Here is a 27,199-nt window from a genome sequence, read left to right on the forward strand (position 1 = left end):
TCTCCTCAGACCATCTCTGAGGGGTAAACAGGCGGCTCTCAGGCCCCTTGCCCCTCTGTCTGACAGCATCTCTCGTAGGCCGGCTCGCTGGCACAAAGCCAAGAAGGTTCAACTGACCCCCGGGCAGACAGAGGTGAAGATCGATCTGCCCTTGCCCATCGTGGCCTCCAACCTGATGATCGAGTTTGCGGACTTCTATGAAAACTACCAGGCCTCCACAGAGACCCTGCAGTGCCCGCGCTGCAGCGCCTCGGTCCCTGCCAACCCGGGGGTCTGCGGCAACTGTGGAGAGAACGTCTACCAGTGTCACAAATGCAGGTGAGGGAGTGTTGCCGGGCCAGGGCCGTGTACGTTCCTTGTATTTCCCTGTAAGAGCCTCAGTGTGGGCAGGGTTCCAGTGTCTGGTGCCCTCGTGATCATTAGGGGACTGTGGGCGTGTGGAGTCCAGGGATGGAAGAGCGGTGCGCGTGTAGGTGCGCGCGCGCCTGTCCTGTGGTAGGCGGGGAGCGGGGGTCCCTGGGTCTGGTTGCAGGTCTTCCTTTCTTGTCACCTGGTTGTGTAAGTCACCCTCAGCTGTCGTCATCCCTGCACGGTTCCAGGGTACGCGGGTGGCGCCGTCCATCTCACAGTCGCCCCCCCACCCCCTGCCACTGAACCTCTCCTGCCCCCTGACCCGAACGCCTTGGTTCTTCAGGTCCATCAACTACGACGAAAAGGATCCCTTCCTCTGCAATGCCTGTGGTTTCTGCAAATACGCTCGCTTCGATTTCATGCTCTATGCCAAGCCCTGCTGTGCGGTAGATCCCATCGAGAATGAAGAAGACCGGAAGAAGGTGAGGCTGCATCCGCCCTCGACTCAAGGCAGTGGCTTTGCTCTGAGCTTTGGGCAGCAGGGCTGGCGGAGGACGGCGGGCTTTTCCTTCTGGCGCCAATCTTCCTCCGCTCAGGCACTGTCTGCGGGGCCCGGCTTTAGGGTGGCAGCAGATAGAGGCGTACGGTTCGTTGGAACACGTGGTTTACGTGTGACTCCTGGGAAGTGTTGGTTGGTAGTGAACTAGAGTGTCCCAGCAGACAAGCAGCTTCAGATTTGGAAAAGCAGAAAGAAGTCAGACGAGTGCCTTGCGTTCGTTCCACAGACGCCTTCATACTGCAGCTGTTGGCCTGGTCTCAGTGGCAGTGCGTCCAGGGGCTGGTTCCGGATTGTTAGGAGGAAGAGAGATAACGAGTGCATGAAACGGCACCCGACCTGTAGGAAATGTTTCAGAAAACGGTTAGCAATTGGGATTAGTCAAGGAAAAGCCTTCACGCCCGCCCCTGTCTTTTCCTGCTAGGCTGTTTCCAACATCAATACGCTTCTGGACAAAGCCGACCGAGTCTATCACCAGCTGATGGGACATCGGCCGCAGCTGGAGAACCTGCTCTGCAAAGTGAACGAGGCGGCCCCCGAGAAGCCGCAGGTAACCCTGAGCTAGAGGGGCATTTGGAGAGGGCTCCGGGGCAGAAGCAGAAGACTGACCACTTGCCTCTTGGGTTGCAGGATGACTCGGGGACGGCCGGGGGCATCAGTTCTGCCTCCGCCAGTGTCAATCGGTACATCCTGCAGCTGGCCCAGGAGTACTGTGGCGACTGCAAGAACTCTTTCGACGAGCTCTCCAAAATCATCCAGGTAGAGAAGCGGGAGCCCCTCTGGAGTGTTCCGTGGAGCATTACCAGTGAGGTTTTCAGAGCAGTCCTGCTGTCCCCCTCCGGCACTTTGAGTCTTGGATTGCCCTTGCCCGATCTGAAAAGGCAGGGTCCCGAGTGGCCGCACCATTCAGCTTCTCTCCCGTTGTTGTTTCTGGTGCTTGGCAGAGACCTGAGTTTGTTCCAGAAGATCGAGAGTGACATTATTAGATGTGCTTTCCTTGGCCCATTTAGAGCCCATCTTTTAGTAGAGGGGTTGCTAGTTTTAAAAAACCAGCTGTCAAGGTTCTGTTCCCCCCTTTTCTGAAAGGCCACGTGTGCAGGCTGGTAGGGCAGGGCTCACCGACTCCAGTCAGCCAGGGTGGGCCGTGCAAATGACGGAATGTTACCAACCTAATGTCCATGGAATGGGAGGCTGGCCGCACGCAGACAAGCCGGTTTCTGGCCCATCCACAGCCGTCTCTGCTATATGGGCCGACATCTCTGATCTTCGTGTTTGTTCTTTATGAGACAGCGTTATGTGGGAGTTAAGGACCTGTGCCATGTTCAGGGGCTGAGTTCTGACTCTGCCACTTGCCTTGGACAAGCTAACCCTCCTAAGCTTCAGCTTCCTTCTCTGTAAAACGAGGATAAAGTATCTAATCGGTAGGGTCATCAGAAAGGTTAAATTGGATAATGCACGTGAAATGTTTTTTCAAACCAAAACTAATTCCCGGTTAACTTTCTCTTCTTCCTTATTTATTGCTGTTTTATTTCTTTTTCATCTTTTTTTCTCTTAGAAAGTCTTTGCTTCACGCAAAGAGTTGTTGGAATACGACCTGCAGCAGAGGGAAGCAGCCACCAAATCGTCCCGAACCTCCGTGCAGCCCACCTTCACTGCCAGCCAGTACCGCGCCTTATCCGTCCTGGGCTGTGGCCACACATCCTCCACCAAGTGCTACGGCTGCGCCTCGGCCGTCACAGAACATTGTATCACGCTGCTCCGGGCCCTGGCCACCAATCCGGCCCTGAGGCACATCCTCGTCTCCCAGGGCCTTATCCGGGAGCTCTTTGATTACAATCTTCGCCGAGGCTCTGCGGCCATGCGGGAGGAGGTCCGCCAGCTCATGTGCCTGCTAACTCGGTCAGAACCTGCAGCGTGATCGTGGGCCCGGTAACTCCTAATGTGGTGGGGGGGAGGGGTGTTGGTGGCCGCTGGTAGTAGCAAAGCTGGGAGCTCAGGGGTGCAAAGGGTGGTCCTTGTTGCTGCTGGACAGGCTGGCTAACTTGTGAGGGAGGAAGAGGGGGGAGATGCCCAGGGTCTTGGTGAGCGAATTCTGCGAGCATTTGAGGCCAGGTTAGCTTGTAAATAGAATATTTGGCTTGTACGTTGTCGGTTCCAGTGAGGTTCCCTGGGGAAACGAGTGTCTGAGTTCTGGTGAGGGAGGAGAAGGGAGCCTGGGCATTTGGACTCCAGACTCCCATGGAGGAGGCCAGTGGAGCAGTGGAGCCTGGTGACGAGAGCTTATTATGCGGTGTCTGATGCTCTGTGCCTCGGACAGCTTACCTAACGTCTTTGAGCCAAGGTTTTCCTCGTCTGAAAAATGCTGATGAGTAAATATCTTGAAGGCTTGTGGCGAGGACGGAATGAAATAATTCACGTGGGCGGTGACTCCTGTTTGTTGAGTGCCTACCTTGTGACGACAAGAGTTACCAGAGCTGCATGTGGTTTATCTACGGAGTGTGTGGCATGGGTTCCGGAACGTGTTAGGTGATGGATAGCCATTTCTTGCTGTATCATTTATTCACCCACTTAGCAGGTGTACTTTGTCTTTGAATGCCAGGCACTGTTTGGGACTCTGGGTGTGCAGTGGGAAATGTTGCCCTCACGTAGCCCTCAGTCTAGGCGGGGGAACTGCAGAAGCATACTTGTACAGTATAGCATCAGGAAATTCCAGTTGTGAGGGGAGGTAAAGCCGCAGTGGCGCCCCGACTGTGGCAGGAATTGCTGCGTGGAAGAAGGTGGCTAGGGTAGGTCTGTTGAGGGGTGACGATTGAGGAGACACGTGTGGAGTAAGGGGACAAGCCCCGCAGATGTCTCTGCTGCGGCGGGGTGTGCCAGGGGTCCTGCAGGTGGAGTAAAGGAGGCCGCAGGGGAAGGAGAACCAGAGGTGGCTGGGGGCCAGATCCCGGGGGGTCTTCTAGGCTATCGTAAGGGCTTTGAGTTCTGTTGAAAGTGGGGTAGGAAGCAAGAAAGGGACCTGGTACAATTTACGGTGTTAGGACTAATGTCGACATCATTACAGTGGGGCGTAGGTGGGAACCATGGGTGCCTCGTGGGAGCTGAAGTAGAGGTGCGTGGAGAAAACGAGGAAAGTGTTGTGACCCATCCTGGCAGGAAGCCCCTGGATCTGGAGCCTGGGGACTCAGCAGCCTGGGCTGTGGACGCGGAGGAGATCTCGGTGCTGGTGCTAAGCTCCCCTCAGTAACCCCTGCGGGGCAGGCGGCTGTGATGGGCTCTTTGTTACAGACCCGGGGATCCTCGTGGGGCTGATCTCTTAGGCCCGTGGGCATCGATTGCCTTTTCTCTGAGCTCCTCAGGTGGGGAGGTGGACACGGCCAGTGGTGGGTAACAGGACTCCCATGCCTTTGCTTCCTCAGAGACAATCCAGAAGCCACCCAGCAAATGAATGACTTGATCATCGGCAAAGTCTCCACTGCCCTGAAGGGCCACTGGGCCAATCCTGATCTGGTGAGCAGGACGGCCGCTCCTCTGACCTCTCCCTCTCTGTTCTTCTGTGCTCCTTTGCTTTCCTTTCCACCGGTCTCTGTGGGGTGACTGTCCCAGGTCAGAGCCAGCCTCAGAGGGAGAAGAGAAATGGGTGGTTGGCCAGAGGGGGAGCAGGGGTCTCCAGCTCTCCTTTGTCTCTCTCGTGGCACCACCGCGTACCAGACGTTTTAGTTGCGGGTCCCCTGATCAGAGTTTGGACGTAAGCCCCAGTCCTGGCTCCCTCCTGCAGACCCTCCTCTACCCATGTCTCCTCCCGTTGGCCTTCTAGGCAAGCAGCCTGCAGTATGAGATGCTGTTGCTGACAGACTCCATCTCGAAGGAGGACGGCTGCTGGGAGCTGCGGCTGCGCTGTGGTGAGCTGGGGGCCCGTCTGCTTCGGGGCTCTTTGGGGGTGGGGCTTTGGGCTCCATCCTGGCCACAGACGGGGTGGGACAGGGGCTGCCCCGGGCAGCCCTGCTGGAGCCGGGGCTTGGTGCTCGGTGACCGCGGCTCAGCCTGTCCCTCCTACCCCCAGCTCTCAGCCTCTTCCTCATGGCGGTGAACATCAAGACCCCCGTGGTTGTGGAGAACATTACCCTCATGTGTCTGCGGATCTTGCAGAAGCTGATTAAACCACCTGCTCCTACCAGCAAGAAGAACAAGGTACCGGGCGGGGAGGCCAGGAGGGGAGGGAGGGCGGCAGCCCCTTCCTGCCCTGGCGGGGCACCAGCGCTTCCTCTGCCTCAGTTAAGCAGACAGGAGTTGGGAGTTTTGAGAAGGAACGTTTCTCAGAGGGAAGTCGAGAGTCACATAAACATGAAAATGCAGACGCGTGGAACGAGCTGGTTTACTAGAGGTCTGGCTCTTTCTCCAGTCATATCAGATGAGTCACAGCTCCCAGAAGGCACGTGTTCTTTTCCACCCCTGTGCCTTTGTGCATGCAGTATTGTGCAGGGGCGAAAATCCTAGGCTCTGAAGCAGACTTCTTGATTTCCGATCCCAGCTCTTCTCTTTACTAGCCTTGTGACTTTGGGCAAGTTGTTAACTCCAGCTCCTTGGTTTGCCCATCTCTGCAATGGGAATACAACACATTGAACTGTTGGGAGGCATCAGTCACTTAACACAGATTATGTGCTCGGAACACCGGCTTGTGTTAGTTCCGTAGTAAATGTTAGCTGCGGCTGTCTGTCATCTTCTCTGTGTAGGATGCCCCCTTCTTTGTTAGCTGCCTCTTAGAAGATCCAGCTCTCTGCTGGGCTGGCTGTGAGCACCTCAAATCCAGGGATGTCCGTTTTGTAGTATTTTTTATGTCCAGTGCAGAGCATGCTACTTAACATACGCTAGCCATTCAGTAAATCATTAAGCGAATGAGGAAAGCCAAGTTTTTGTTCTAAGATAACATAACCATAGCTGAGCCCCAGATTGATCTGCTTGGACCAACTTGTGGAAGACACGGGCCACGGTTCTTCCTCTCAGCCATGCCTGAGGCTGTCTCTCTGTGGTCCTTGGGCCATTGGGTTCCTGCTCCGTCCTGGTGGGGCGCTTGGTGGGAAGAGTCTTCATTACTGCAGGAAGATTGCTTTCTGAGTGGTAAGCACTAGGGTGGAAGCTGGATATTGAACAGTTTAGTAAATTTTCCTTGACCCAGTCTTCCTAGGCAGTCCTCGGAAAAGGCAGGACTGAGGTACCCATCTTCCTTCCCTTTGACGAAGGTTTATTTCCCCTCAGAGCTCATTGTCGGCCAGTAAAATCAGTACTTGATTAAAGAGGAACGTCATCCCCACGTGACCATCATTTTTCCCAGAGTGAGGCAAAAAATTTCCAGAGTTGTTCATTCTCTCAGTGCGGGAGCCCATTGTCGATGTTTGCGCTGTGCTTAGTTTCAGCCTAGAGAAAGCAGCAGTTCTCAAAACTAGGCTCCCGGCGCCTGAGCGTTCCCTGGACCATCGGGGACCCTGTGAGGCCAACATTTGTTTCATAACTCTCCTCCGGCCCTGCTTGCCCCTTGTGGTCTGTGCACCTCGGGGCTGGTGGTGCACAGTCCCTGGTGGCGAGGCCACCGGGGCCTCAGCGGGAAAGGTAGTGCGTGCTCACTCATGGGCGTCCTCGATGAAATGGTGCATGTTAATGTTAGTACATCTCCCTTCTTGGGTACTTGTGTTCTTAATACTCGGTGTGACCGTGTGGAAGCGCGCCGGAAGCGCTCCTGCTGCACACGCCCCATTGCCGCCGCGCTTGCTGTCGGGGGCAGGTGCGTGCATGTGAGCCGCTGCCTCTTGTGGGACCCTGTGTGTTTGGAGGGGTGTGCGACGGGCCAGGTGTGCTTATTCAGAATTGGGTGTTAGCAGACATTTTCAACTTCCTTCCTTCCTTCCTTCCTTCCTTCCTTCCTTCCTTCCTTCCTTCCTTCCTTCCTTCCTTCCTTCCTTCCTTCCTTTTTTTAATGTTTGCTTATTTTTGAGAGACAGAGCATGAATGGGGAAGGGGTAGAGAGAGGGAGACACAGAATCTGAAGCAGGCTCCAGGCTCTGAGCTGTCAGCACAGAGCCTGATGTGGGGCTCGAACTCACCAACTGTGAGATCATGATATGAGCTGAAGTCGGACGCTCAACTGACTGAGCCACCCAGGTGCCCCAGCAGAGATTTCCTTGAGAAATGAAGGAAGTGAACCCATCACTCCAGAGGAACTGACATAACTCAGAGAGCCAGTATTTTCCAGATGACCGACACGTGCTACAGAATCACACGGGGTTTAGTAAAGATGAGGGTTAGTGTGGTGGAATATGAAAAGTTTATCAGTCGATTTCAGATTCCACATAACAGCCAGTCTTTAAGAACCTATCACTTATTGCACTCCCCCAAAAATTAATTATTAAAAAAAAACAACGTATCGTTTATTGAAAGTGAGATCCAAGAAAGAAACCCGCAATTACATGAAAAGGCTGTAAAAATACTCTTTTTTCCAGCTACGTATCTTTGTGCAGCTGGGTGCTTTTCTCGTACTGCAACCCCAACAACACACGCCAACAGTTTGAACACAGAAGCAGCTCTGAGAGTCCAGCTGTTGTATTAAATCGGTCGTTAAGCAAATTTTCAGAAACGAAGCAGTGCTGCTCCTTTAGGTTTTTTTCATTCTGGAAATACAAAAAACATCATTTAGGTAGATAAGTAATGGATTCATTCTTGTTTTTATTTTTTTATTTAAAAAAAATTTTTTTTTAACATTTATTTATTTTTGAGACAGAGAGAGAGCATGAACAGAGGAGGGTCAGAGCAAGAGGGAGGCATAGAATCTGAAACAGGCTCCAGGCTCTGAGCTGTCAGCACAGAGCCCGACGCGGGGCTCGAACCCACAGACCGCGAGATCATGACCTGAGCCGAAGTTGGACGCTTAACCAACTGAGCCACCCAGGCGCCCCTCATTCTTGTTTTTAAATGAAAGTAGTTAGTATTTTAAGAATTTCTCATGCTTAACTTTAAAGTTCTTTTTTTTAATTTTTAAAATTTTTTATTAAAAAATTTTTTTGGTAATGTTTATTTAATTTTGAGAGAGAGAGAGAGGGGGGTGACACAGAATCTGAAGCAGGCTCCAGGCTCTGAGCTGTGAGCACAGAGCCCGACGCGGGGCTCGAACTCACGAACCACAAGATCAGGACCTGAACCGAAGTCAGACGCCCCACCGACTGAGCCACCCAGGCGCCCCTCTCATGCTTAACTTTTAATGTTGTAAATATCAATAGATAGAATCATACATGCAAAACAGTTTCGGGTCCTCAATAATTTTTTAAGAGTGTGAAGGAGTCCTGAGGCCAAAAAGCTTGAGAACATCTGGTTTAGAGTGTGTGTGGGGCTCTTGGCTGTGCAGGCTAGTTCTGCTTGGTAATGGCTCCCAAAATTCTGGAGACTGCCCAGTGGCTCCTTAAAGAGTGATGTTTGGGGAGCTGGATCAGCCTTGGGGTAGGAATTGGAGGGTGTGGCTGTAGGACTGTCTGTAGGAAGCCCGCTACCTCTTAGTCCTGCACGGTCAGAACGGCGACCTTAAGCTCAGTGTGGAGACGCCGCTGCTAAGTTGTGTCAAACGGCTTTGAAGGAACATACACTTGGGCGGAAATGATACGACCGTTGACCCTTCGGACCTTGCCTCGCGTATGTCCCCCTGGGGCATCGGTGCCATCATATCGGAGCCCTCGCATTGGAGCCGTGGCTCAGGTGTGTTTTCACGCTCCCGCCTTGTTCCGCTTTCCCCCTGCAGGATGTCCCCGTTGAGGCCCTCACCACGGTTAAGCCGTACTGCAATGAGATCCATGCCCAGGCTCAACTGTGGCTCAAGAGAGACCCCAAAGCGTCCTATGAAGCCTGGAAGAAGTGTCTTCCTATCAGAGGTGTGTCTGTGTCTTCGTGCCTGGGGAAGCCAGTCCCTCCGACCCCTGTCCCGGCAGCCCTACGGCCCCTTTTTCTGTTACTTCCTTTCCCTTACCCCTCGCTCCACCCCCCTGCCTGCCAGGGACAGATGGCAACGGGAAGTCCCCCAGCAAGTCGGAGCTCCGCCACCTCTATTTGACCGAGAAGTACGTGTGGAGGTGGAAGCAGTTCCTGAGTCGTCGGGGGAAGAGGACCCCGCCCTTGGATCTCAAGCTGGGCCACAACAACTGGCTGCGGCAAGTGAGTGACCGCCTCCGGGCCCTCCTCCCACTCCCCTTGCCCCAGATGCCAAGCAGCGCCTCTCTGCTCCCCCCCTCCCCCACCCACGTCTGCTCTGCTCTCTTGCCTCCTTTCAGGCGGGAAGCAGGGGGAGGTCCTGGGTTGCAGCCACCAGTGTGGTAGACTGGTTGAGAGAGGACTTTTCTGTGCCTCTCATCAAGCTGCTGTGCTTGTTACTCCTCCTGGCCACTCATGGGAACTAAGCCTCAGTGCTACCCCTCCCTTTTTCTCCTTCCGTTGTCTACACCTCCTGCTGCCCTCTCCCTGTTCGTTCTAGCTAGCCTTGTAAAGGATTGAAGTAATTAAAGGCATCCGTTTGTCTGTTAACGTATAAAGTAAGAAATACTTAGTCAAATGTAAGTATTGAGCATATAGGTACCTCCAAAATAGAGTTGCAGGGTTACAGAAATCTGTGCTGAGGAAAAGACTTGCTTGCCTACTTCCTAGTTCAGTGGTTTTATTTTATTTATTTAAAAAAAAATTTTTTTTAACGTGTATTTATTATTGAAAGACAGGGAGAGAGCATGAGCAAGGAGGGGCAGAGAGAGAGAGAGGGAGACACAGAATCCAAAGCAGGCTCCAGGCCCTGAGCTGTCAGCACAGAGCCTGACACGGGGCTCGAACCCACGAACAAGGTCGTGACCCGGGCCGAAGTCAGACGCTGAACCGGCTGAGCCACCCAGGCGCCCCTCCAGTTCAGTGATTTTAGATGTGCTGTCCGGGTTACTTGATGGAGAAGCTTCCGTGAAGAAGGGGGCTGCTGAGCAGCCTCTTTCCCAGTCTGCCACAGTGGCATCTGGCCTTGAGTGTGGTTTTCGCCTCTCCCCTTTCCCCGGAGGTGCATCCGGAGGACTTCCAGAAGGTGCCACTTCACTGTGTCGGTCACCTGAGTCACGGCTTCTCTCCCGTGTCCTGCAGGTGCTCTTCACCCCGGCGACACAGGCCGCGCGCCAGGCAGCCTGCACCATCGTGGAAGCTCTCGCCACCATTCCCAGCCGCAAGCAGCAGGTCCTGGACCTCCTCACCAGGTGCCACTTGAGCGGGGCGTGGGAGAGCGGTCAGCCTTCCCCGTCTTCCTGGGGGAATCTATAGGTCAGGATGACGGCAGGCACACCCAGGCCCTGTACCCATCGCCTGCTACGGAGAGGGGCACAGGAACGGAAAAGAACCAGAAAACCGGGTGGTCGTGCTGCTGCTGGTGGTGGTGCGGGTAGTCATAGAGCAGCAGCAGCAGCAGCGACCGACGTCAGTTGAGGTCTTAGGAGCATATAAACGCTCGGCCCTGTGTGAGCTCCTTGGATCCTGCCCCGCAACCTGGGATTGATGCGGTTGAGTAACGTGTCTGCCGAAGGCAGGATTTGAATCCAGGCCGTGTAATTCCAAAGCCCACGCCATCGGCTACTAAACTCTGCGGTACACTGGCCTTCTCTGTGAGTCATTCAAAACCACGGTTGCTGTCCGGAGAAGCTCTGTTCTATTTTGCCGCTTGTTGTTCCCAATGGGTCTAGTTTACCGCCTCACATTCCCTGTCGTGTGCGCTGAGCTGTCCCCGAGCGTGGGGAGTTCCCAAGTGGGAAGTTTGGGGTTTTCTCAGGTGCCTCCCCCAGCCGCTGGAAGGAAGGGGGAGCGAAGGGCAGCAGAGGACACGAAGGTGGGAGGAGCGGAGGGGGCTGTTGGAGCCATCGGAGCCGAGTCCTCACGGTGCCGTCTTGTCGCGGGCCAGCTACCTGGACGAGCTGAGCATAGCGGGCGAGTGTGCGGCCGAGTACTTGGCTCTCTACCAGAAGCTCATCACTTCAGCCCACTGGAAAGTCTACCTGGCCGCACGGGGTGTCCTCCCCTACGTGGGCAACCTCATCACCAAGGTACCTGCCCCCCCGCCCAGGAGAGCCCTTCCCCCGTTTGGCTTTCGTGGCCCTCCACTGGGGTAAACTTTCTGGTATTCCTTTTTTGCTGAGAAGAAGTATTTGTCGAAAGTATTATCTTTGTGACTGTAGCATGAGGAAGCAGCAACCCGTTGGGGGCATTTCGGCTCTTCTCTGTCTTTAAGCCACCCCTTAACATCACTGCATCTGCCCTCGGCTGCTTAGGAGTTCAGCAGAAGTGCAGCTCGAGGGGCGCCTGGGTGGCGCAGTCGGTTAAGCGTCCGACTTCAGCCAGGTCACGATCTCGCGGTCTGTGAGTTCGAGCCCCGCGTCAGGCTCTGGGCTGATGGCTCGGAGCCTGGAGCCTGTTTCCGATTCTGTGTCTCCCTCTCTCTGCACCTCCCCCGTTCATGCTCTGTCTCTCTCTGTCCCAAAAATAAATAAAAAACGTTGAAAAAAAATTAAAAAAAAAAAAAAAAAAAAAAGTGCAGCTCGAGAGGTCGTTGGAGTAAAAGGGGGACCGCGGAGCGCCTGGCTGCTGTTGCTGGCTCCTGGCGCCGCAGGTGGAGGGGGCCGATGTCGTCAGCGGTGCCGTCACTAACTGTGCTTGTGGTCCTTGTAGGAAATCGCCCGCCTGCTGGCCCTGGAGGAGGCCACCCTGAGCACTGACCTGCAGCAGGGCTATGCCCTCAAAAGTCTCACAGGTAGAGACAGCCAAGAGGCCCTTCCTTTAGGCACCCTGGGCACAGTGTGGGGACGGACCCTTAGGTCTTGGGGTGCTGAGGTTGACTCTCTTCCCTCTTGTGTTGATTCAGTGCATGTTTAAGCTCCGTAGTTTTCTCTTCATTGGTGGCTTTACGTATTTGAGCTCCTGTTCGCTGTGGACTGGTTCACTTCCTTGAGCACCAGCTCTGTGCTTGGAAGTTGCTTTGGAGTTGCTCATTACCTTTGGAAGACAGGGACCTTCTCGCTCCTGTTCTCGTTCAGAGCTCTTGCAGCAGTTTTTTTCCTGTCCCCACAGGCCTTCTTTCCTCCTTTGTCGAGGTGGAGTCCATCAAAAGACACTTCAAAAGTCGCTTGGTTGGCACAGTGCTGAATGGGTACCTGTGCTTGCGAAAGCTGGTGGTGCAGAGGACCAAGCTGATCGATGAGACCCAGGACATGCTGCTGGAGATGCTGGAGGACATGACCACAGGTAGCACCGCCTGTGGCCTGGAGCCGGGACTCCGTCCCTGCTGAAGGGGGTGGCAAGTGTCTCTCCACGCTCAAGGAAAGAGGGGAAGAAGTTTTGGTGCTTGGAGCTGTAAAATTCCAGAGCTGGGCTCAGTCCGTTTGGACTTTTTATATTAAGTTCACAGAACAGAAGGAAGTCACGTGTTCTCAGATTGGTGTCTTTCGCTGGTTCTGGCACGTTCTCAGCCATCGTTTCCTCCGTTGACTTTGCTACAGTCTCTCCCTCATTCTTGTGGAACCCACAGTCTCTCATCCATCTCTGCCTCTCTGTCATGGGGTTCATCTCACCATCTCTCTATGCTGATTCTGGAGGATCTCTTTGGTTCTTTCATTTAGTTCATTTGTTTTTTCTTCGCTGAGTTAGCTCTTTCATCTATTTGTTGAGTCCTTGTGCTTCTTTACAGATTTTATAATCTCTTCTTTTTTTACTCACGCTCCCCCCCTTTTTTAAAAGTTTTCAAACATAGCAGACGTTTCTGTGTCTGTTAATTCTAAGATTTGAAGTGTATTGATCTGATTCTGCTCTATGTTATTCCAGCTCTTTAAATCTTAGCTCTGAGCTCTTGCCTTAAATCTTTTTGTATTTCATGATTTTTTACTCTGAGCTCACATTTTGGAGGTTTTCTGTGGGAATTCTTTTTTTTTTTTTTTTTTTTTTATTGTTAGAGAGAGAATGCACACATGTACGAGTGAGGAGGGGCAGAGAGAGAGAGAGAGAGAGAGAGAGAAAGAATCTCATGTAGGCTCCATGCTTAGCACGGAGCCTGACGGGCTCGATCTCATGACCCTGGGATCATGACATGAGCCAAAGTCAAGAGTTGGCTGCCCAACTGCCAGAGCCACCCAGGCGCCCCAATCTGTGGGAATTCTTTAGGACCCAAGTCAAATACGGGTTTCTCTAATGAGGATTTATAACTGCTTCTGTGAGGCATCTGGGGACACTGCATCATAGGGCTGTCTTCAAACCAAGTTTTTCAGGTTTTTCAGACCTCTTCGGTAGTGTGAATTTTGAGCCACAAACCCCTATGAGGGGCAGCATGTTACAGGTTCTCTCAAGGGAGATCCTCCCCCCCTCTACTCAGTGCCAGATTGTAAGGGAAGACAATTTTGTTTCAGTGACTTGCCTAGGGGAAAGGTAGAGTTCCTTCTCATTGACCCTTATACAATGGGTGTAGGTAGCTCTTTGGGGACACCAGACTTTTGTGTGGGTGGGGGAGGGGTTCCCACTAGATTGTCCACCTTGGCAGACCTGGGCCTTTGTGTCTGGCTCCCAAATCCTGGCAGGTTGTGGAAGCCAAAGCTCAAGGCAGACACCAGCTTCAGAGTTTTGCTAACCTCCCTAGGTTCCTGATTTCTCTTAGTTTTTGGTTTTTGATTCATCTTTGCTAGTGTGGCAGTTCACTGAAAAATGTTTTCAGGATTTTACATTACCTTTAAGTGGTGAGAAGCGGGGGTAGGTCAGGGAGTGGAGTCCGCCATATTGGCAGATGTAGAGGCCCTCCTTGTGATGCATTTTCATCATGCCGTGCTGAGATGCTTTGTGACCTTGCCAGTTGGACCCTTTTTGACGCATATTTCTTCCTTTTCCTGTGACTTGAAGTCGTCTGTCTGGCTTGTAGAAGGCCATCCACCTAATCTTTCAGACCAAAGCTTAAAGTTATACCTTCCCTGGAATTTGCCTGGAATACAGTTAGGATTACTATTTGACGTTTTTGAGTACCTGTTTTGGGCAAGAGGACATTAGTTGAATGACGCATAGTTCCTCTCCTTAAGGAGGTTATAATTCTGAGAGGAAGCAAGACGTGTACACAGCCGATCCGGAAGCGCTGTGTTGACTTGGGTGCTGGGACTTTCAAATGCAGCGCGGTCTGAGCCTCGAAATCAGTCCGCCTCAGGTTTCCAGTTGTAGCATCGATGCTGTCACGTAGTGCGTTTAAAAATGTACCAGGAAGAAGGAACCTGTTGGTGACTGTACTTCACGGAAAGTCTCGTGGTGGTTTTTACGTGCGAAGCTGTCTCCTAACTGACGTGGCCACTTTGATTTCTGGCAGGTACAGAATCAGAAACCAAGGCTTTCATGGCTGTGTGCATTGAGACAGCCAAGCGCTACAACCTGGACGACTACCGGACCCCCGTCTTCATCTTTGAGAGGCTCTGCAGCATCATTTATCCCGTAAGCAGGGCGTCTTCCCCTGCCTCTCGGGGTGTCCGTGCCGCCATCCCGCCGCTAAGCCTCTTGGTCGTGGGCAGTCTCGCCAGCTGGGGGCAGTTGAGCCATATTTTAGAAAGCTCCACTGACAACACAAAAGCAGTCTCATGGTTTTCCTGCTCCTGATGGTGGGAAATCAGATGACCTTCCTTGGTCTTATTTCCTAGATTGAAGGTCTGGATCAGTCTTCTCAAGAACCGGGTCTGACCTCCCATTGCCCAAATCCTGTTGCTTACCAGTTCAGTATGCTGTGAAAGAAACAATGTTGAGCCAGAGCAAGAAGAAATGCTTGCTCTCTTTCCTCTTTTCGGGCCCATGTTTTTGTGCACACACACCTGAGCGTGTGTTTCCCTAGCCTAGCTCTCTGAGAGCACGATGTGGTCCAGGGACCCCACCAGTATCATCAGTTAACGGTGAGAGGTCTTTGGGGTGGGCGCACCTGAGTGTTAGGTAATAGACCCTCCTCTTGACTCGGGGGTTCTCAGTGGCAGAGTCATCCAGCTCCAGATTGGTTCGTGTCACTTGAGGTGAGCAGGGCGAGGAAGCCCCTCCCCTTGTTTCAATAACACAGCTTCCGTATGTTGCCTGTGTGCTTATTTTGGTAGACTTTCTCTCCTCCACCCTTGAGTTTCAGAGGAGATGGCTGACAGTGAAGGCTCTTTGAAGTATGTTTGGAATCACCTCTGTGTTTCCTGTCGCTTATGTCTTAAAATGTGTAAGGGGCTGGATGAGCTTTCCCCAGAGTGTCCGTGGAGCCAGGTGGCATGTTCTAAATCTGAAAGTGCCTCTGCCGACCCTCTTGGAGTATCTTTATGCCATCCCTGCTGATGCGTCCTTGTCTGTGTCCTTCAGGAGGAGAATGAAGTCACTGAATTCTTTGTGACCCTGGAGAAGGACCCTCAACAAGAAGACTTTCTACAGGGCAGGATGCCCGGGAACCCATATAGCAGCAATGAGCCAGGCATTGGGCCACTTATGAGGGATATAAAGAACAAGATTTGCCAGGACTGTGACTTGGTGGCTCTCCTGGAGGACGACAGCGGGATGGAGGTAACGAGCTTAGGACATTGCTGCCCTGGTGAAGAGCACGGGCTGGGGTCACATCCAGGTTCCTCCCTACTTAGTAGCTGGTTAGCCTTGGGCAGGTAGCTTGCTCCGGCTTCCTCATCTATAAATGGGGCCAGTGATTCCCACCTGCCTGCCTTACCTGGTGTTAAGGTTAATTACCTGTCCGGGGCTCTGTCCGATGTCTGGCACGCAGGAAGCGAATGGTTTGCGGCTATCGCTCGTCACCAAGTAGGATTCTGTTGTTCCCGTTGCTCTGGCAGAGATTTCCCAGGGATTCCAAGTTAATTAAGCTCCTAAATACTGGCACGGTGGCCCCTGTGCAGATTTCTGGCCCTGTGTCTGATGCCTCCTGGCAGGCAGCCTCCAGGGTCCGGCCTTCTCATCTGAGGGGCGAAAAGCTTGTTGGGTAAGATGGAGTAATTGCTTTTTCTGGCAAAACCTGAAAGGGAATCCTCAGCAGGGGTTTTTAACCTGGAGTCCATGGTTTGGGTTAAGGGTGTTTGTAGCTTCTGCAGTTGCGTCCCACGTTTTGTGTGTTGTGCACACACGTGCCGTTTTTTTAGAGAGGGAGAGTCTGTAGATCCAGGACGCAAAACCGATGAGTTATGAACCACTGCCGTGAAGTGCCCTTTGTTCTTGAAACGCACTCGCCTTGTAATTATTTGGAACAACGGCCTCATCTTCTCTTCTGTCCAGCTTCTAGTGAACAATAAGATCATCAGTTTGGATCTTCCTGTGGCCGAGGTTTACAAGAAGGTCTGGTGCACCACAAATGAGGTACGCGGCTTGTTTTCTTGCTTCGAGGTGGGGTTTCACTTTCCTGACTTGTGCAGACTGGTACCGGGAGGAGCCGCTCATCGTCACTTACCTCGCTGTAAATAGCGCTCACACGGCCGTGCCTCCCTGTTCGTGGTTGTGGACAAAACCAGTCGTCCTCCTGTTGAGGCCTCTGGCCAGAGGTGGAAGAGCTTCAGGAGAGGATGGGCATTCCTGGCCGTGCAGCCGGCGAGGCAGCGCCAGAGGAGGCGTGCGGTGGGGAGTGTGCGCTGTCTCGTAACGCTCTGCGTGCGGCACCTCTGGACCGAGACGAAGCCTCTGCTTTCGGGGGCCTGCCCGCTCGGAGCATGGCCGCTGGCGCTGCCAAGGCGCGAGTGTGATTTCTGTGTTACTGGAGGGGAGACTGGGGTGCAAACAGCAGTTGTCCTTGAGGGGGGGGAGACGGAAGGAAAGGAAGCCTGGCGCTCTGGTCCTTGGGCCACCTCGGTGCTGCTCGACCTCTACTGAGAGTCTCAGATAATCTGCTTCCTCCTCCCTCCTCTTCTGCTCACCTCTCTCCCCTGTCCCTTCCTTTCCTCCTCCTCCATTTCTTTCCCTTTCCTTCCCGTCTTTTCATTAGGGGGACCTTCTAGTAAGCGAATCAAGGAAGTAATTGGAGTACAGCAAACTAGTTGCCCGTGAAGCACAGTAAACTCCTCTGGATTTAGGCCCAGATGTTTCTGGAGAGCTTCAGATGCTAAATTGGTAGTGTTGGCTAGTACGTCTTGGCCTTCATTCTGTCACATGTTTTCGCTTCTCTCCTTTCTGTTCTGTGCCGGGAATCCTGGTCCGTGGGTACTGCTGCCCATTGGCAGAGGGTCACACGGGAGATTGCCCCCCCTTCAGCGCATCCCGTCGTTGGCACTTGAGCGTCAGAACAGAATGATACAGATTTAATCTGTGAGGCACACAAAAATTAAGATCAGGCTTCTGTGGCTGCCCTTGTAAATGGTGGTTTGGAACCCAAAGAGCATACACGGGCGTCTCCCCTTGTGAACCATGAGGCAGGATAGAAAGGAGGATCACTTGCCCTTCACAGTACTGCCCAGCCCACTGAGGGCTTCTTCTGGCAAAGTGCAGGCACCTTTTTTTAACTCTACGCTCTTTTTCCCTGATAAACAGCCTGTCTCCTTAGCTACTGACTAGAGCCTGTTCTGTTTCCTAGGTCTCTTTCTGTTTCTGCCCTTGTTCTCTGGCCATTCTCTTAGTTCCCACTGGGCTTCCGTAGCTGGGAACACTTCTGCAACTGGCCTTTCTGGCAACTTCTGTCCCACGAGGGTTTCTTGTCCTGAAGCTGAGCACGGGCTTAGAGGCAAGCGGTACTGTGGTGCTGGCTCGTCACCTTCATTTCGTGCAGTGTGACTTCAGAGCCCTGTTTCTTCTCTCCGAAATGAGAATAATGTCGATGGCAGAATGCCTAACTTAGTACCCGGTATATAGTGACCTCTCACAATCCTCCAATTTAGTAAAGTGCTGTAATCTTCTAATTTGCAAAAGACTTACTTTTAATCATTCCATCAGGTTAGAGGTTTTAACTTGAGTAACTTTGGAAGAACCCTTTTCTTGCTGTATTTATGTGAAGACCTCAGGATTGGCTTATGCTCTTGCTTTTGATTCCGGAGTCTTGAATCAAAGCTCTGATCTCACTGATCTCGTCTTACTTGCCCGGATTCTTTGAGTGGTGGTTCCCATTGGTTAGAGTTTGTGCTCCTGAAGGAAGCACAAGCTGGGAATTAGGCTGCGCTTGTTATCGGATAACTTTGAAAAAGCTGCTTAACCTAGTTTAAGAGGATATCTGAAGTGCTTGATTAGCACAGAACTTAGCACAGAGTAAAGCATCAGTAGATGATAGCGATTATGGTTGTTACACACAATTTCGAAGCAATTAAATGAGATTGTGGTTGTGAAAGGCTCACACAACTGGTCTGTGGTAGACACTACATGAAATAAACCTCCTTTCCCCGATGTAAGTTGCAGCGCACGTGGATTCCAGATGTTGTGATTAGGACCTTGTAGAGAAACAGGAGCGAGGCCAGGTGTTGAGTCCCTTTCATTTCCTGGACCTGTTTACAAGCACCTTTCTCCCCATGTCTCTGCTCAGGGAGAGCCCATGAGGATCGTTTACCGCATGCGGGGGCTGTTGGGTGATGCCACCGAGGAGTTTATCGAGTCCTTGGACTCCACCACAGGTAGGCCCTTCCCACAGACACTGGTGCACATTGCATTAGAGGTCTGGGGCCAGTGAGCGGGTCACATCCTGGGATTTACGGGTGTTCTGGACACACTCTCCTGTACCTCTGATCAGAATTGACGGGAGATTACTTCCCCAATGGAGAAAGAGTACACGTATCTATGGCCCAGTTCACACACCTCAGGGGTTTTAAAACAAGGCCAAACAAAACTTGGGAAATAAAGTGCAGTTGGCAACAAACTTGAGTTCAGATTGATTTTTAGCTTAGTTCCTCCCCTGCCCCCAATGGTGGTGGTGGTGCTTGTGTTTTCACATACTTGAGTAAATAATTTTAATTGGCTTCAGTCTCATAGTTTCATATCCAGTATTGACCCCTTTCGTTGCTACGCTTTTATCGGAGGTAAGAGAAAGGGCACTGGCTGTCAGCCTGGAAGGGGATTATCTGTTTTATTTCCATCTGTATCTTTCCCTCCATTTCCGCTTGGCCTCCCTCCTCCCTCAGATGAAGAAGAAGATGAAGAAGAAGTGTATAAGATGGCTGGCGTCATGGCACAGTGTGGGGGCCTGGAGTGCATGCTCAACAGACTGGCAGGGATCAAAGACTTCAAGCAGGGACGCCACCTTCTAACTGTGAGTTGGGGCGGCAAGGTGGGACCGGTCCATTGTTTTGAGAGAGGCCCCTGTGGAGGGAAGCTTGCAGCCACTGTGCCGGCACGCGTAACCCTAGAGGGCGGCTTGGTGCCCTGGGCCAGTGCAAGCCAGTGGAGGGCCTGGCAGCTTCCCCGAGCTCTTGATTCTGGAAGCTCCCCACTCCCCTGCTTCTTGGCTGTCCCCGAAGCCGCAGTGGTGATGGCAGCCTCCCGCTGTGTCTCTTTAGCCACCTGTGGAACCAGTGCCTGTCTTTCCCTACAAAACTGCACTCGAGTCAATTACTCTTATTCTTGCTTTTTAAATTGATTTCATAGGGTAACCCTTTCGGGCTTTTTTGTAGGATTTGGTTCGGGAGTTCATCCAACCATCTCCTGAGGGAGTAGAGGATCACAAATATTACTCTATTTATTATTTTCAGCTCCAGAGGAGATGAGAACACATATTACAGTATTTGTGTTCTACGTGACCTATGTGGAGAATTAGAATTGAAAAAGCAACTAAAAGTAGTTAAAGTTTTAAAAATGTAAAAAACGAGCCATTTATGTCTTAATAAAAGACGAAAACCCACCTGTGTCTTAAGGAAAAATAAATAAACGACCTACATGGTTCTGAGTTCCCACAGGCCATGAGTCTTGGGATCTTTCTGGTTAGTATTTGTTAGATTCGGAGTTACAACCGGAATTTCCCTAAGACAACAGGGAATTCTACTAGGAATTGGTGTCATTGCCATTTTATGAGATGGTAGAGATATGCTGAGGCCACATGACCTACTGCTGGAGAACATTGCTATTTAAAATGCCAACCTGATCTGAGATCTTCCCCGCCTCGCCATGTCCCCTCAGGAAGCACTTTTCCTTACTGTTCCCTGTACTTCAGGAAGAGTACTTCCTGATTGTACATGACTGCTCTCAAACATTTCTGTCTTGTTTGTCCCCACATCTTACACTCTCAGATAGCCTCACAGGTTTTGACTGGCTTTTCTTGTCAGGTGCTCCTGAAATTGTTCAGTTACTGTGTGAAGGTGAAAGTCAACCGACAGCAGCTGGTCAAGCTGGAAATGAACACCTTGAATGTCATGCTGGGTACCCTAAACCTGGTAAGGGGTATGGGCTGCAGAAGACAGAGTGGGCCTCAGAAGTCCTGGGTCGGGGAAGGAGCATCCGGGCTCAGATGAGAAGGGTTTGTGGCCTTTTCAAACTCTTCATCTGTCTGGCTGACTGGCCCGAGGCACGGATCATTCAAACCGTCCCTTGTCCTGCTGGCTCACCCCTGTGCTGCTGCCATGACACGTGAGAACTTCCTTGTCTGTTTCCTGAATCCAGAGACAAGAGGAAGTTTATAACACAGTCCAGACTACATAGCCTAGAAGAGTAATGCCCTTGTCCTCGGGGCAGCCAAGATAGACATCTGGAATATCACAATTTCATTGTGTGCAAACATCCACACGCTTGTCCCCCTCCCCCCGCCCTCGCGCACAGATATCTGGGAAGTAAGGCCATGAAGGCATTGGTGAGCAGCAGATCCCATCAGCACGAGTGGTTGTGGTGTTATCCCCAGACTGACTGGGTCTCCTCCTACAGGCCCTGGTAGCTGAGCAAGAAAGCAAGGACAGTGGCGGTGCGGCGGTGGCCGAGCAGGTGCTTAGTATCATGGAGATCATTCTGGATGAATCCAATGCTGAGCCCCTGAGTGAGGACAAGGTGCGTGGGGCCAGTCTGTCCATCTGCAGACGTCGGGAGCACATGCGGTCTCGTTGCCAGCAGCAGGCTTGTTTGCGTCTAGTTGTGTCCAAAAATGGTTGAACCTGCTCAGGTCATAGAAATCACAAAGCAATGGTGACATGATGGCATTGGAGCCTGAAATCTGTGGATTTGGAGGAAACAAAGCTGCTAAGGGTATTCGTTCACTCAGAAGCTCTCATTAATGGAATCCTAGCATGTTCCAGCTCATAGACAGGGGCCTTAGCCCAGCCCCTCATTGCCCAGTTGAGGGAATTCCGAGCGCAGAGAAGCTAAGTGAGCTGTTCAGTGTTATGTAGTTGGCTGCTGGCAGAATCAGGCCGAGAAACCAGGTGTCCCAAGTCCCAGTTCAGCGTCTCTCTGTTGTGCCCTTGCCTTTCCCCATCCCTTTTGGTACTCATGTTTCCCCCATCTCTGTTGGTACTCATGCTTTGGCTAGAGGTGGGACCAAGTGAGCAGCAGGCAGCCTGCGTTCCCTCGGGGGAGGGGAGATTGTGTTAGCATTTTCGGCCACGTGAGACCATATTAATAGAGCCGCACAGAAACTTAGAAACTAGTGTCAAGTGAAACTCATACCCAGGAAGCTCCAAGACGGCTCTTCTAGTGCTGCTTCTGAGGGAAGTGGGTGACCTCTGGGGTTCAGATGTTGGCTGGCCGAAGTCCTGACCCTGTTACCGGTCCCTCCGTCCTCCTTCCCGCTGCAGGGCAACCTCCTCCTGACGGGCGACAAGGATCAGCTTGTGATGCTCTTGGACCAGATCAACAGCACCTTCGTTCGCTCCAACCCTAGCGTGCTCCAGGGTCTGCTTCGCATCATCCCGTACCTGTCCTTTGGCGAGGTGGAGAAGATGCAGATCTTGGTGGAGCGCTTCAAGCCGTACTGCAGCTTTGACAAGTACGTGCTCGCGTCTCGGCCACGGGAGGGTCCTCCCAACGCCCAGGCTCGTCCTGTGGCCTAGGGAAGACTCGTCTGAAGTTCTGGGGTCGCGCATGCCTGTCTGGCCTTTGAGGGGCCCATCGTAACCGGGGGCTCAGTGTACTGTTAAGTTGGCTAGGCAGAGACGGTAAAGAGGCTGGCGAGATGGGGCAGGGGTGCGACGGGAGGGAGAGAGTCATGGGTGCAAAAAGCGTGAAGACGCAAGAGAGCGTTGGGAGAGTGTGCGGCACACGGTGGGAAGCGGGGAGTGGCGGGAACCGGATCGGCATCCTCGCGTCGTACTTGACCCCGTAGACTGTTGAAGGTCGTCAGCCGAGGGCGCGCCACAGTGCACGTTTGTCGTTCCCTTCACCCCCTGAGGCTCTGCTCTCTCCCGCAGGTACGATGAAGACCACAGTGGCGACGATAAAGTCTTCCTGGACTGCTTCTGCAAGATCGCAGCCGGCATCAAGAGCAGCAGCAACGGGCATCAGCTGAAGGACCTGATTCTCCAGAAGGGAATCACCCAGAGTGCGCTGGACTATATGCAGAAACACATTCCCAGTGCCAAGAAGTAAGAATCGGCTCTGTCAAAGCGACTGCTTTCCTTCCCTCTTCTGGGTCCTTTTCTCCTTCATCGTTGTGGCTTAAAGCTTCACGTATTCCCCCCTTGGTCCTCCTTGGAGTCTCCCTCCTCTTTTGGAAACCATCAGGGTGACCACTCCGCCACCGCACAGCCCTTCGGGGCTGGGGAACAGGTGGCAGCTTATTGCTTTCTATTTGGAATAGTGCTTTTTGTCTGGCTGCCCGGCCGAGCTAGGTGATCCTCTGTGATTGTTGATGGCCCCCTTGAAAGGTCACAGGTAAACAAGCCAGAACAGGTCAACAGCTGGTTTCCAGATAGGTTTTGCCCCTCTGACCTGCTCATCTGCCTTCTTTTCCTTTGCAGTCTGGATGCTGACATCTGGAAAAAGTTCTTATCTCGTCCGGCCCTGCCATTTATCTTGAGGCTTCTTCGGGGGCTGGCTGTGCAGCACCCTGCCACCCAGGTGAGTGAGTGGCCAGCATGCTACTTAATTCTGGAGGCAGGGCATGTACAGCGCCTTCACCTCTTCTCATCTGCCGTGACTGCCTCGATTAGCCTCAGGGTGTGACTTCTCCTAGCACGGAAGAGCCCCAGAGTATGGGGGACTCGGAGGTTGTCTCGTTCAGCTCTGTGTGTGTGGAGAGGCGTAAGGTCTACTTGTGCTCTCCTCATTCGACTCCTTCTTACGTGGGGCTTTATTTTCTCGTGGGTCAGCAGAGCAGTAACTGGACGGAGGGTGTAGCTGGCCAGAGTTTAAAACAGTTTAATTTCTGGCTTTAGTCGTTTGGGTCTCTGGGGACATTTATAGTGCCATCATTGCTGTTTTCTGTCCTGGTTCAGACAGCTAGAAACTTCGTTCTCAGAGAGACCCACCCTGCTCATCCTTGATCTGTCCCCCCTGGGCTGGAATATCCATTACCCCTCCCAAATCCCGACTGGCCCAGACAGGTGGCCAGGCTGGAGATTTTCTAAATCAAGCTCTTCATTTTGAGGTAATTGTAGGTTTACGTGCAGTTGTTAAATAATACAGAGAAATCCTACATACCCATTTCTTGATGGTAACCTCTTACAAAACCACATAGAGTATCACAATCAGGATATTGACGTTGATGGAGTCAGGATCCAGGGGAGCTTTGTCATCACAGGGATCCCTCTTGTTGCCCTCTTGAGAGCTCTGTCCACCTCGCCACTAACCACTGGCCACTACTGATCTCTCCATGGCTGCAGTTTTGTCGCTTGCAGAGTGTTCTGTAAATGGCATCAGACAGCATATAACCTTTTGGGGTTGGCTTTTTTCACTCCGCATGATCTTCTGGGGGATTCCCAGGTTGTGTGTATTGAGAGTCTGTTCCTTTTTATTGCTCGGTGGTGGTCCATGATGTGTGGGTTCCCCAGGTTGCTTAACCGTTCATCCGTTAAGAACATCCGGGCTGTTTCCAGTTTGGGGATGTTACAAATAAAACTGCCATAAACATTCACATGCAGTTGTTTTGTGCGTGAGTAGAGCTCTTCATTCCTCTGGGATGAACGCCTAGGCATACACTTGCTGGGTACATAGCTGCATATTTAGTTTCAGTAGAAACTGCTGAGCTGTCTTCTAGAGTGCTTCACCCTTTTACATTCCCACCGGCAGTGCCTGAATGATCTTCCTCTGCATCCTCCTCACCACCCAGTGGTGACACTGGCTTTTAGTTGAGCCCCTCTGACAGGTGGATGGTGATAAGCTCCCTGTGATTTCAGTTTGCGCTTCCCTGATGGTTAGCGGTGCTGCGCATCTTTCCATGTGCTTCGTCTGCGTGGCTTCAGCAGCCTGTCTGCTCATATCTTTTGCCCATCTTTTAATTGGATGTTTTTAGTGTTGAGTTTTGAGCGTCCTCGGGGCTGGGTTTTCCCGTGTATAGTCTTTTGCATTGAATGTCATTCCACGCTCTCATTTGGTGATCTGTCCTCATAGCTCATCCCAAAAGTAGGGTAGCTTGGCTACAGGAGAGATTCTTCCCTGTGTCTCACCCCGGTCTCAGTGGTTTCAGACTTCTGTTCAGTTCATTAGAGATGGTCATAATTAGCACATCTTTGTGGAGGTCATTCTTCTTACAAAGGAGTCTTCACGTATATTGGTTTCTCTGTTCCTATAACGTGTGTCTTCTATGTGGGTGAACCCAGGAGTGCGGCTGTGATGTGGCCAAGCTCAGGTCAGGTGGTTTCCAGGCTTCTTTGTAGTTACTAAGTCGAATTAGTTTCTTTAGACTAAGGCTTAATCTAGTTAGGAACGTGGCGTTCACACTTGAGGCCATTCTCTTCCTAGCAACGCATTTTTTAAGCACCTGTTGTGTACCTGTGCTGTGCTAGACTCAGGCGACATTGGTAACCAAGGCGGTCATAGCCTGTGCTCTGGGAACTGTCTGGGGGAAGATAGAGTCACATTCACGTTGATAGCTGAATAGTGACATAAGTGTAGTGTGAAAGGGGCCAAAGGAAAGAAGATGCTTTTAGAAGAAAGTATGGCACCTGCCGAGGCTTAGAGGCCAAAGGATACTAGAAGTGCACAGTGGGGGCGAGGCATGGCGTGAGCTGGTCCCGGTGCAGCATGGGTCCAGGGCGCATTCTCCAAAGAGAGGAGTGTGCGTTTTCTCCTGAGGGCCGTGCCCCCGGCCATGAATTGGCAGGAGAGGAGATGACAGACGGGAGAGATAGTTGGTTGGCTTTTATCATACTCTAGGTAAGAGGTGATGGCAGCTGAGCGGCGCACCAGGTGGACAGCGGGTGGGTTCAGCAGCCGTCTGGGAGGCAGAGTGAATGGGGATTTGGAGGTCAGTTGCCCGTGGTGGGTGAGGAAGCCGGACGAGTCAAGAACTCTGCTGTTTCTGGGTTGGGCGACAGATGAGTGGTGGTGTCCTTGAAGGCGGTGAAGAACCCAAGGAGGTTCGAAGTGAGGTGCGGCGGGGGCATCATGTCAGGCTACTGCTGTTGTGCGTCTGCTCGCCCGGTTAGAGTGTAACCCTCAGAAGGCCGGGTCTTTGTTCCCCTAGCACGTAAAGCACTGCTTCGCACACGGATGCACGCACGCAGTCGCACAGCTCACACCCAGCGTGCGGAGGTCGGGGTACCTGTGCAGCAGTTCAGTAGGCAGCCACACTGTGGGCTCGGCATCCAGGAGCACGAGACGTGAGCTGACCTGTAGCTTTGCTGACGGGCCAGTTTGAAGCGTACCTGCTCTGAGGACAGGTTTATGAGTCCGTGGGTGATCCGGGTTGAGTGCCGAGCTTTCATTTCACGTCGCAGGTCGGTTCTGTTGTTTTCCACGTATCGTTAAATCCGTACAGTAGCGGTGGACATGGATGCACTTGTGCAGGGGGCGGGGGGCTGTGGGTGGCACGGCGCTCCTCCTCGGCTCACCTGGAGGGCTTTGTCGGGTCAGCCCTGCCTGCGTGTTCTGTCCTTCGCCCGTGTTGACAGTGCGGTGTTGTGGTGCAGCGAATGCCGGCCTTCTCGAGCACGGGGGCTTCTCGGTCATATCTGTTCTCTAGACAAAGTGTCTTCTCATCCCCACTCCCACTCGGAGTCGCACCTCTCATACCCCTATGTTGAGGGAATCCTGGGCTCCCAGGTGTGGTGGACACAGGGCTTCTGGAGGAAGAACCGAACACAGTCGCTATGAATGTCACGGCCTGCTCTGCCCTGTGGTCACTGAATCCACCACCCAGGCCTCCGCAGGTGCTGCTTCTCTAGGGCATCTTACCCGAGCCCCTTTCTCTCTCCCAGTGCTGGCCGCTTTACATCCAATTATCTGTGATGAAGTTTTAATCCTCACCACGACCCTGACATTATCACCACTTTATAGGCCAGGGCACTGGAGCCAAAGAGCATAGTGCCTGGTCAGAGGTCAGCGGCAGGGCCAAACCCTCCTCCATTTGTCAGAATCTTTTGAAGCATGTGTTCGAAAGGTCTGATCGAAACTGAACAGATGACGTGAGTTTGCGTGCATTCTGCTGAATTTTCTCAATCTGTCAGCTCCTGGAGAGCATGCTGATTCACGTAATTGGAAGCATACATTTCTCTGGTCTCCACTTGGTAGGTTCTGATCGGAACAGACTCCATCACCAACCTACATAAACTGGAGCAGGTGTCCAGCGATGAGGGCATTGGGACCCTAGCAGAGAACCTGCTGGAGGCATTGCGGGAACACCCTGATGTAAACAAGAAGATCGATGCCGCCCGCAGGGAGACCCGCGCGGAGAAGAAGCGTATGGCCATGGCGATGAGGCAGAAGGCTCTGGGCACCCTGGGCATGACGGTAAAGCCACGTTCTGGGAGTCCCCACGTTCTCGTCCACACTGTTGGGGAAGAGGCAGCCATGCTTCGGGACAGAGCTGGGCTGGTGAGGAGAAGGAGGGAGCTAGGTGCACCTTCCTGACAACCCCTCAGAGGTGTGACTGTTGTCCCACCGCCCAGATGGGGCTCTGAGGTTAAATGACATAACGAGTTCACAGAAACCATGAGAACGGGGATGATCACTCCTGCTCCCAGGGGATTTACTGCTTGCCAGGCACTGTGCTTAGTTAGGCACCTTGCTTGTAAGGTTTTATTTAAGCCCTTGTGTGACACAGTGAGGCTGATCTTACCATACCCTTTCTCTGGTTGGAGTAACAGAGGCTGAGAAGCACAGGAAATAGGCCAACGCTCATGCTTAATGAGGGGTTGACGAGAGTTTGAACCCACGTCGGTTGGACATGATGGCCTGTGCTCTCCTTGCCCCGGGTCAGAAGAAGCGTAGTCTTAGGAAAGCCTTCTC

General features: G+C 52.5%; 1 protein-coding gene across 8 annotated transcripts in view; it reads left to right on the forward strand.

The window, feature by feature from the left end:
- UBR4 (ubiquitin protein ligase E3 component n-recognin 4) overlaps nucleotides 1-27,199 on the forward strand; it is a 134,099-nt gene that overhangs the window by 93,150 nt on the left and 13,750 nt on the right. For 6 of the 8 annotated variants that reach the window (XM_058718883.1, XM_058718886.1, XM_058718891.1 and 3 more), the window contains 25 exons: nucleotides 79-318; nucleotides 695-833; nucleotides 1,332-1,457; nucleotides 1,538-1,666; nucleotides 2,463-2,806; nucleotides 4,324-4,414; nucleotides 4,722-4,806; nucleotides 4,968-5,095; nucleotides 8,685-8,814; nucleotides 8,937-9,094; nucleotides 10,052-10,161; nucleotides 10,857-10,998; nucleotides 11,621-11,702; nucleotides 12,020-12,193; nucleotides 14,283-14,404; nucleotides 15,293-15,490; nucleotides 16,205-16,285; nucleotides 18,426-18,513; nucleotides 19,018-19,145; nucleotides 20,155-20,262; nucleotides 20,747-20,866; nucleotides 21,610-21,800; nucleotides 22,222-22,395; nucleotides 22,771-22,870; nucleotides 26,483-26,701. In XM_058718883.1, the coding sequence (XP_058574866.1) occupies nucleotides 79-318; nucleotides 695-833; nucleotides 1,332-1,457; nucleotides 1,538-1,666; nucleotides 2,463-2,806; nucleotides 4,324-4,414; nucleotides 4,722-4,806; nucleotides 4,968-5,095; nucleotides 8,685-8,814; nucleotides 8,937-9,094; nucleotides 10,052-10,161; nucleotides 10,857-10,998; nucleotides 11,621-11,702; nucleotides 12,020-12,193; nucleotides 14,283-14,404; nucleotides 15,293-15,490; nucleotides 16,205-16,285; nucleotides 18,426-18,513; nucleotides 19,018-19,145; nucleotides 20,155-20,262; nucleotides 20,747-20,866; nucleotides 21,610-21,800; nucleotides 22,222-22,395; nucleotides 22,771-22,870; nucleotides 26,483-26,701 (3,607 nt within the window). The remainder of the gene's footprint in view (nucleotides 1-78; nucleotides 319-694; nucleotides 834-1,331; nucleotides 1,458-1,537; nucleotides 1,667-2,462; nucleotides 2,807-4,323; nucleotides 4,415-4,721; nucleotides 4,807-4,967; nucleotides 5,096-8,684; nucleotides 8,815-8,936; nucleotides 9,095-10,051; nucleotides 10,162-10,856; nucleotides 10,999-11,620; nucleotides 11,703-12,019; nucleotides 12,194-14,282; nucleotides 14,405-15,292; nucleotides 15,491-16,204; nucleotides 16,286-18,425; nucleotides 18,514-19,017; nucleotides 19,146-20,154; nucleotides 20,263-20,746; nucleotides 20,867-21,609; nucleotides 21,801-22,221; nucleotides 22,396-22,770; nucleotides 22,871-26,482; nucleotides 26,702-27,199) is intronic. The other 2 variants (XM_058718888.1, XM_058718887.1) reach the window with 2 other exon arrangements.

This window comes from Neofelis nebulosa, chromosome 2 (assembly GCF_028018385.1).
Source record: "Neofelis nebulosa isolate mNeoNeb1 chromosome 2, mNeoNeb1.pri, whole genome shotgun sequence".
NCBI classification, from domain to species: domain Eukaryota; kingdom Metazoa; phylum Chordata; class Mammalia; order Carnivora; family Felidae; genus Neofelis; species Neofelis nebulosa.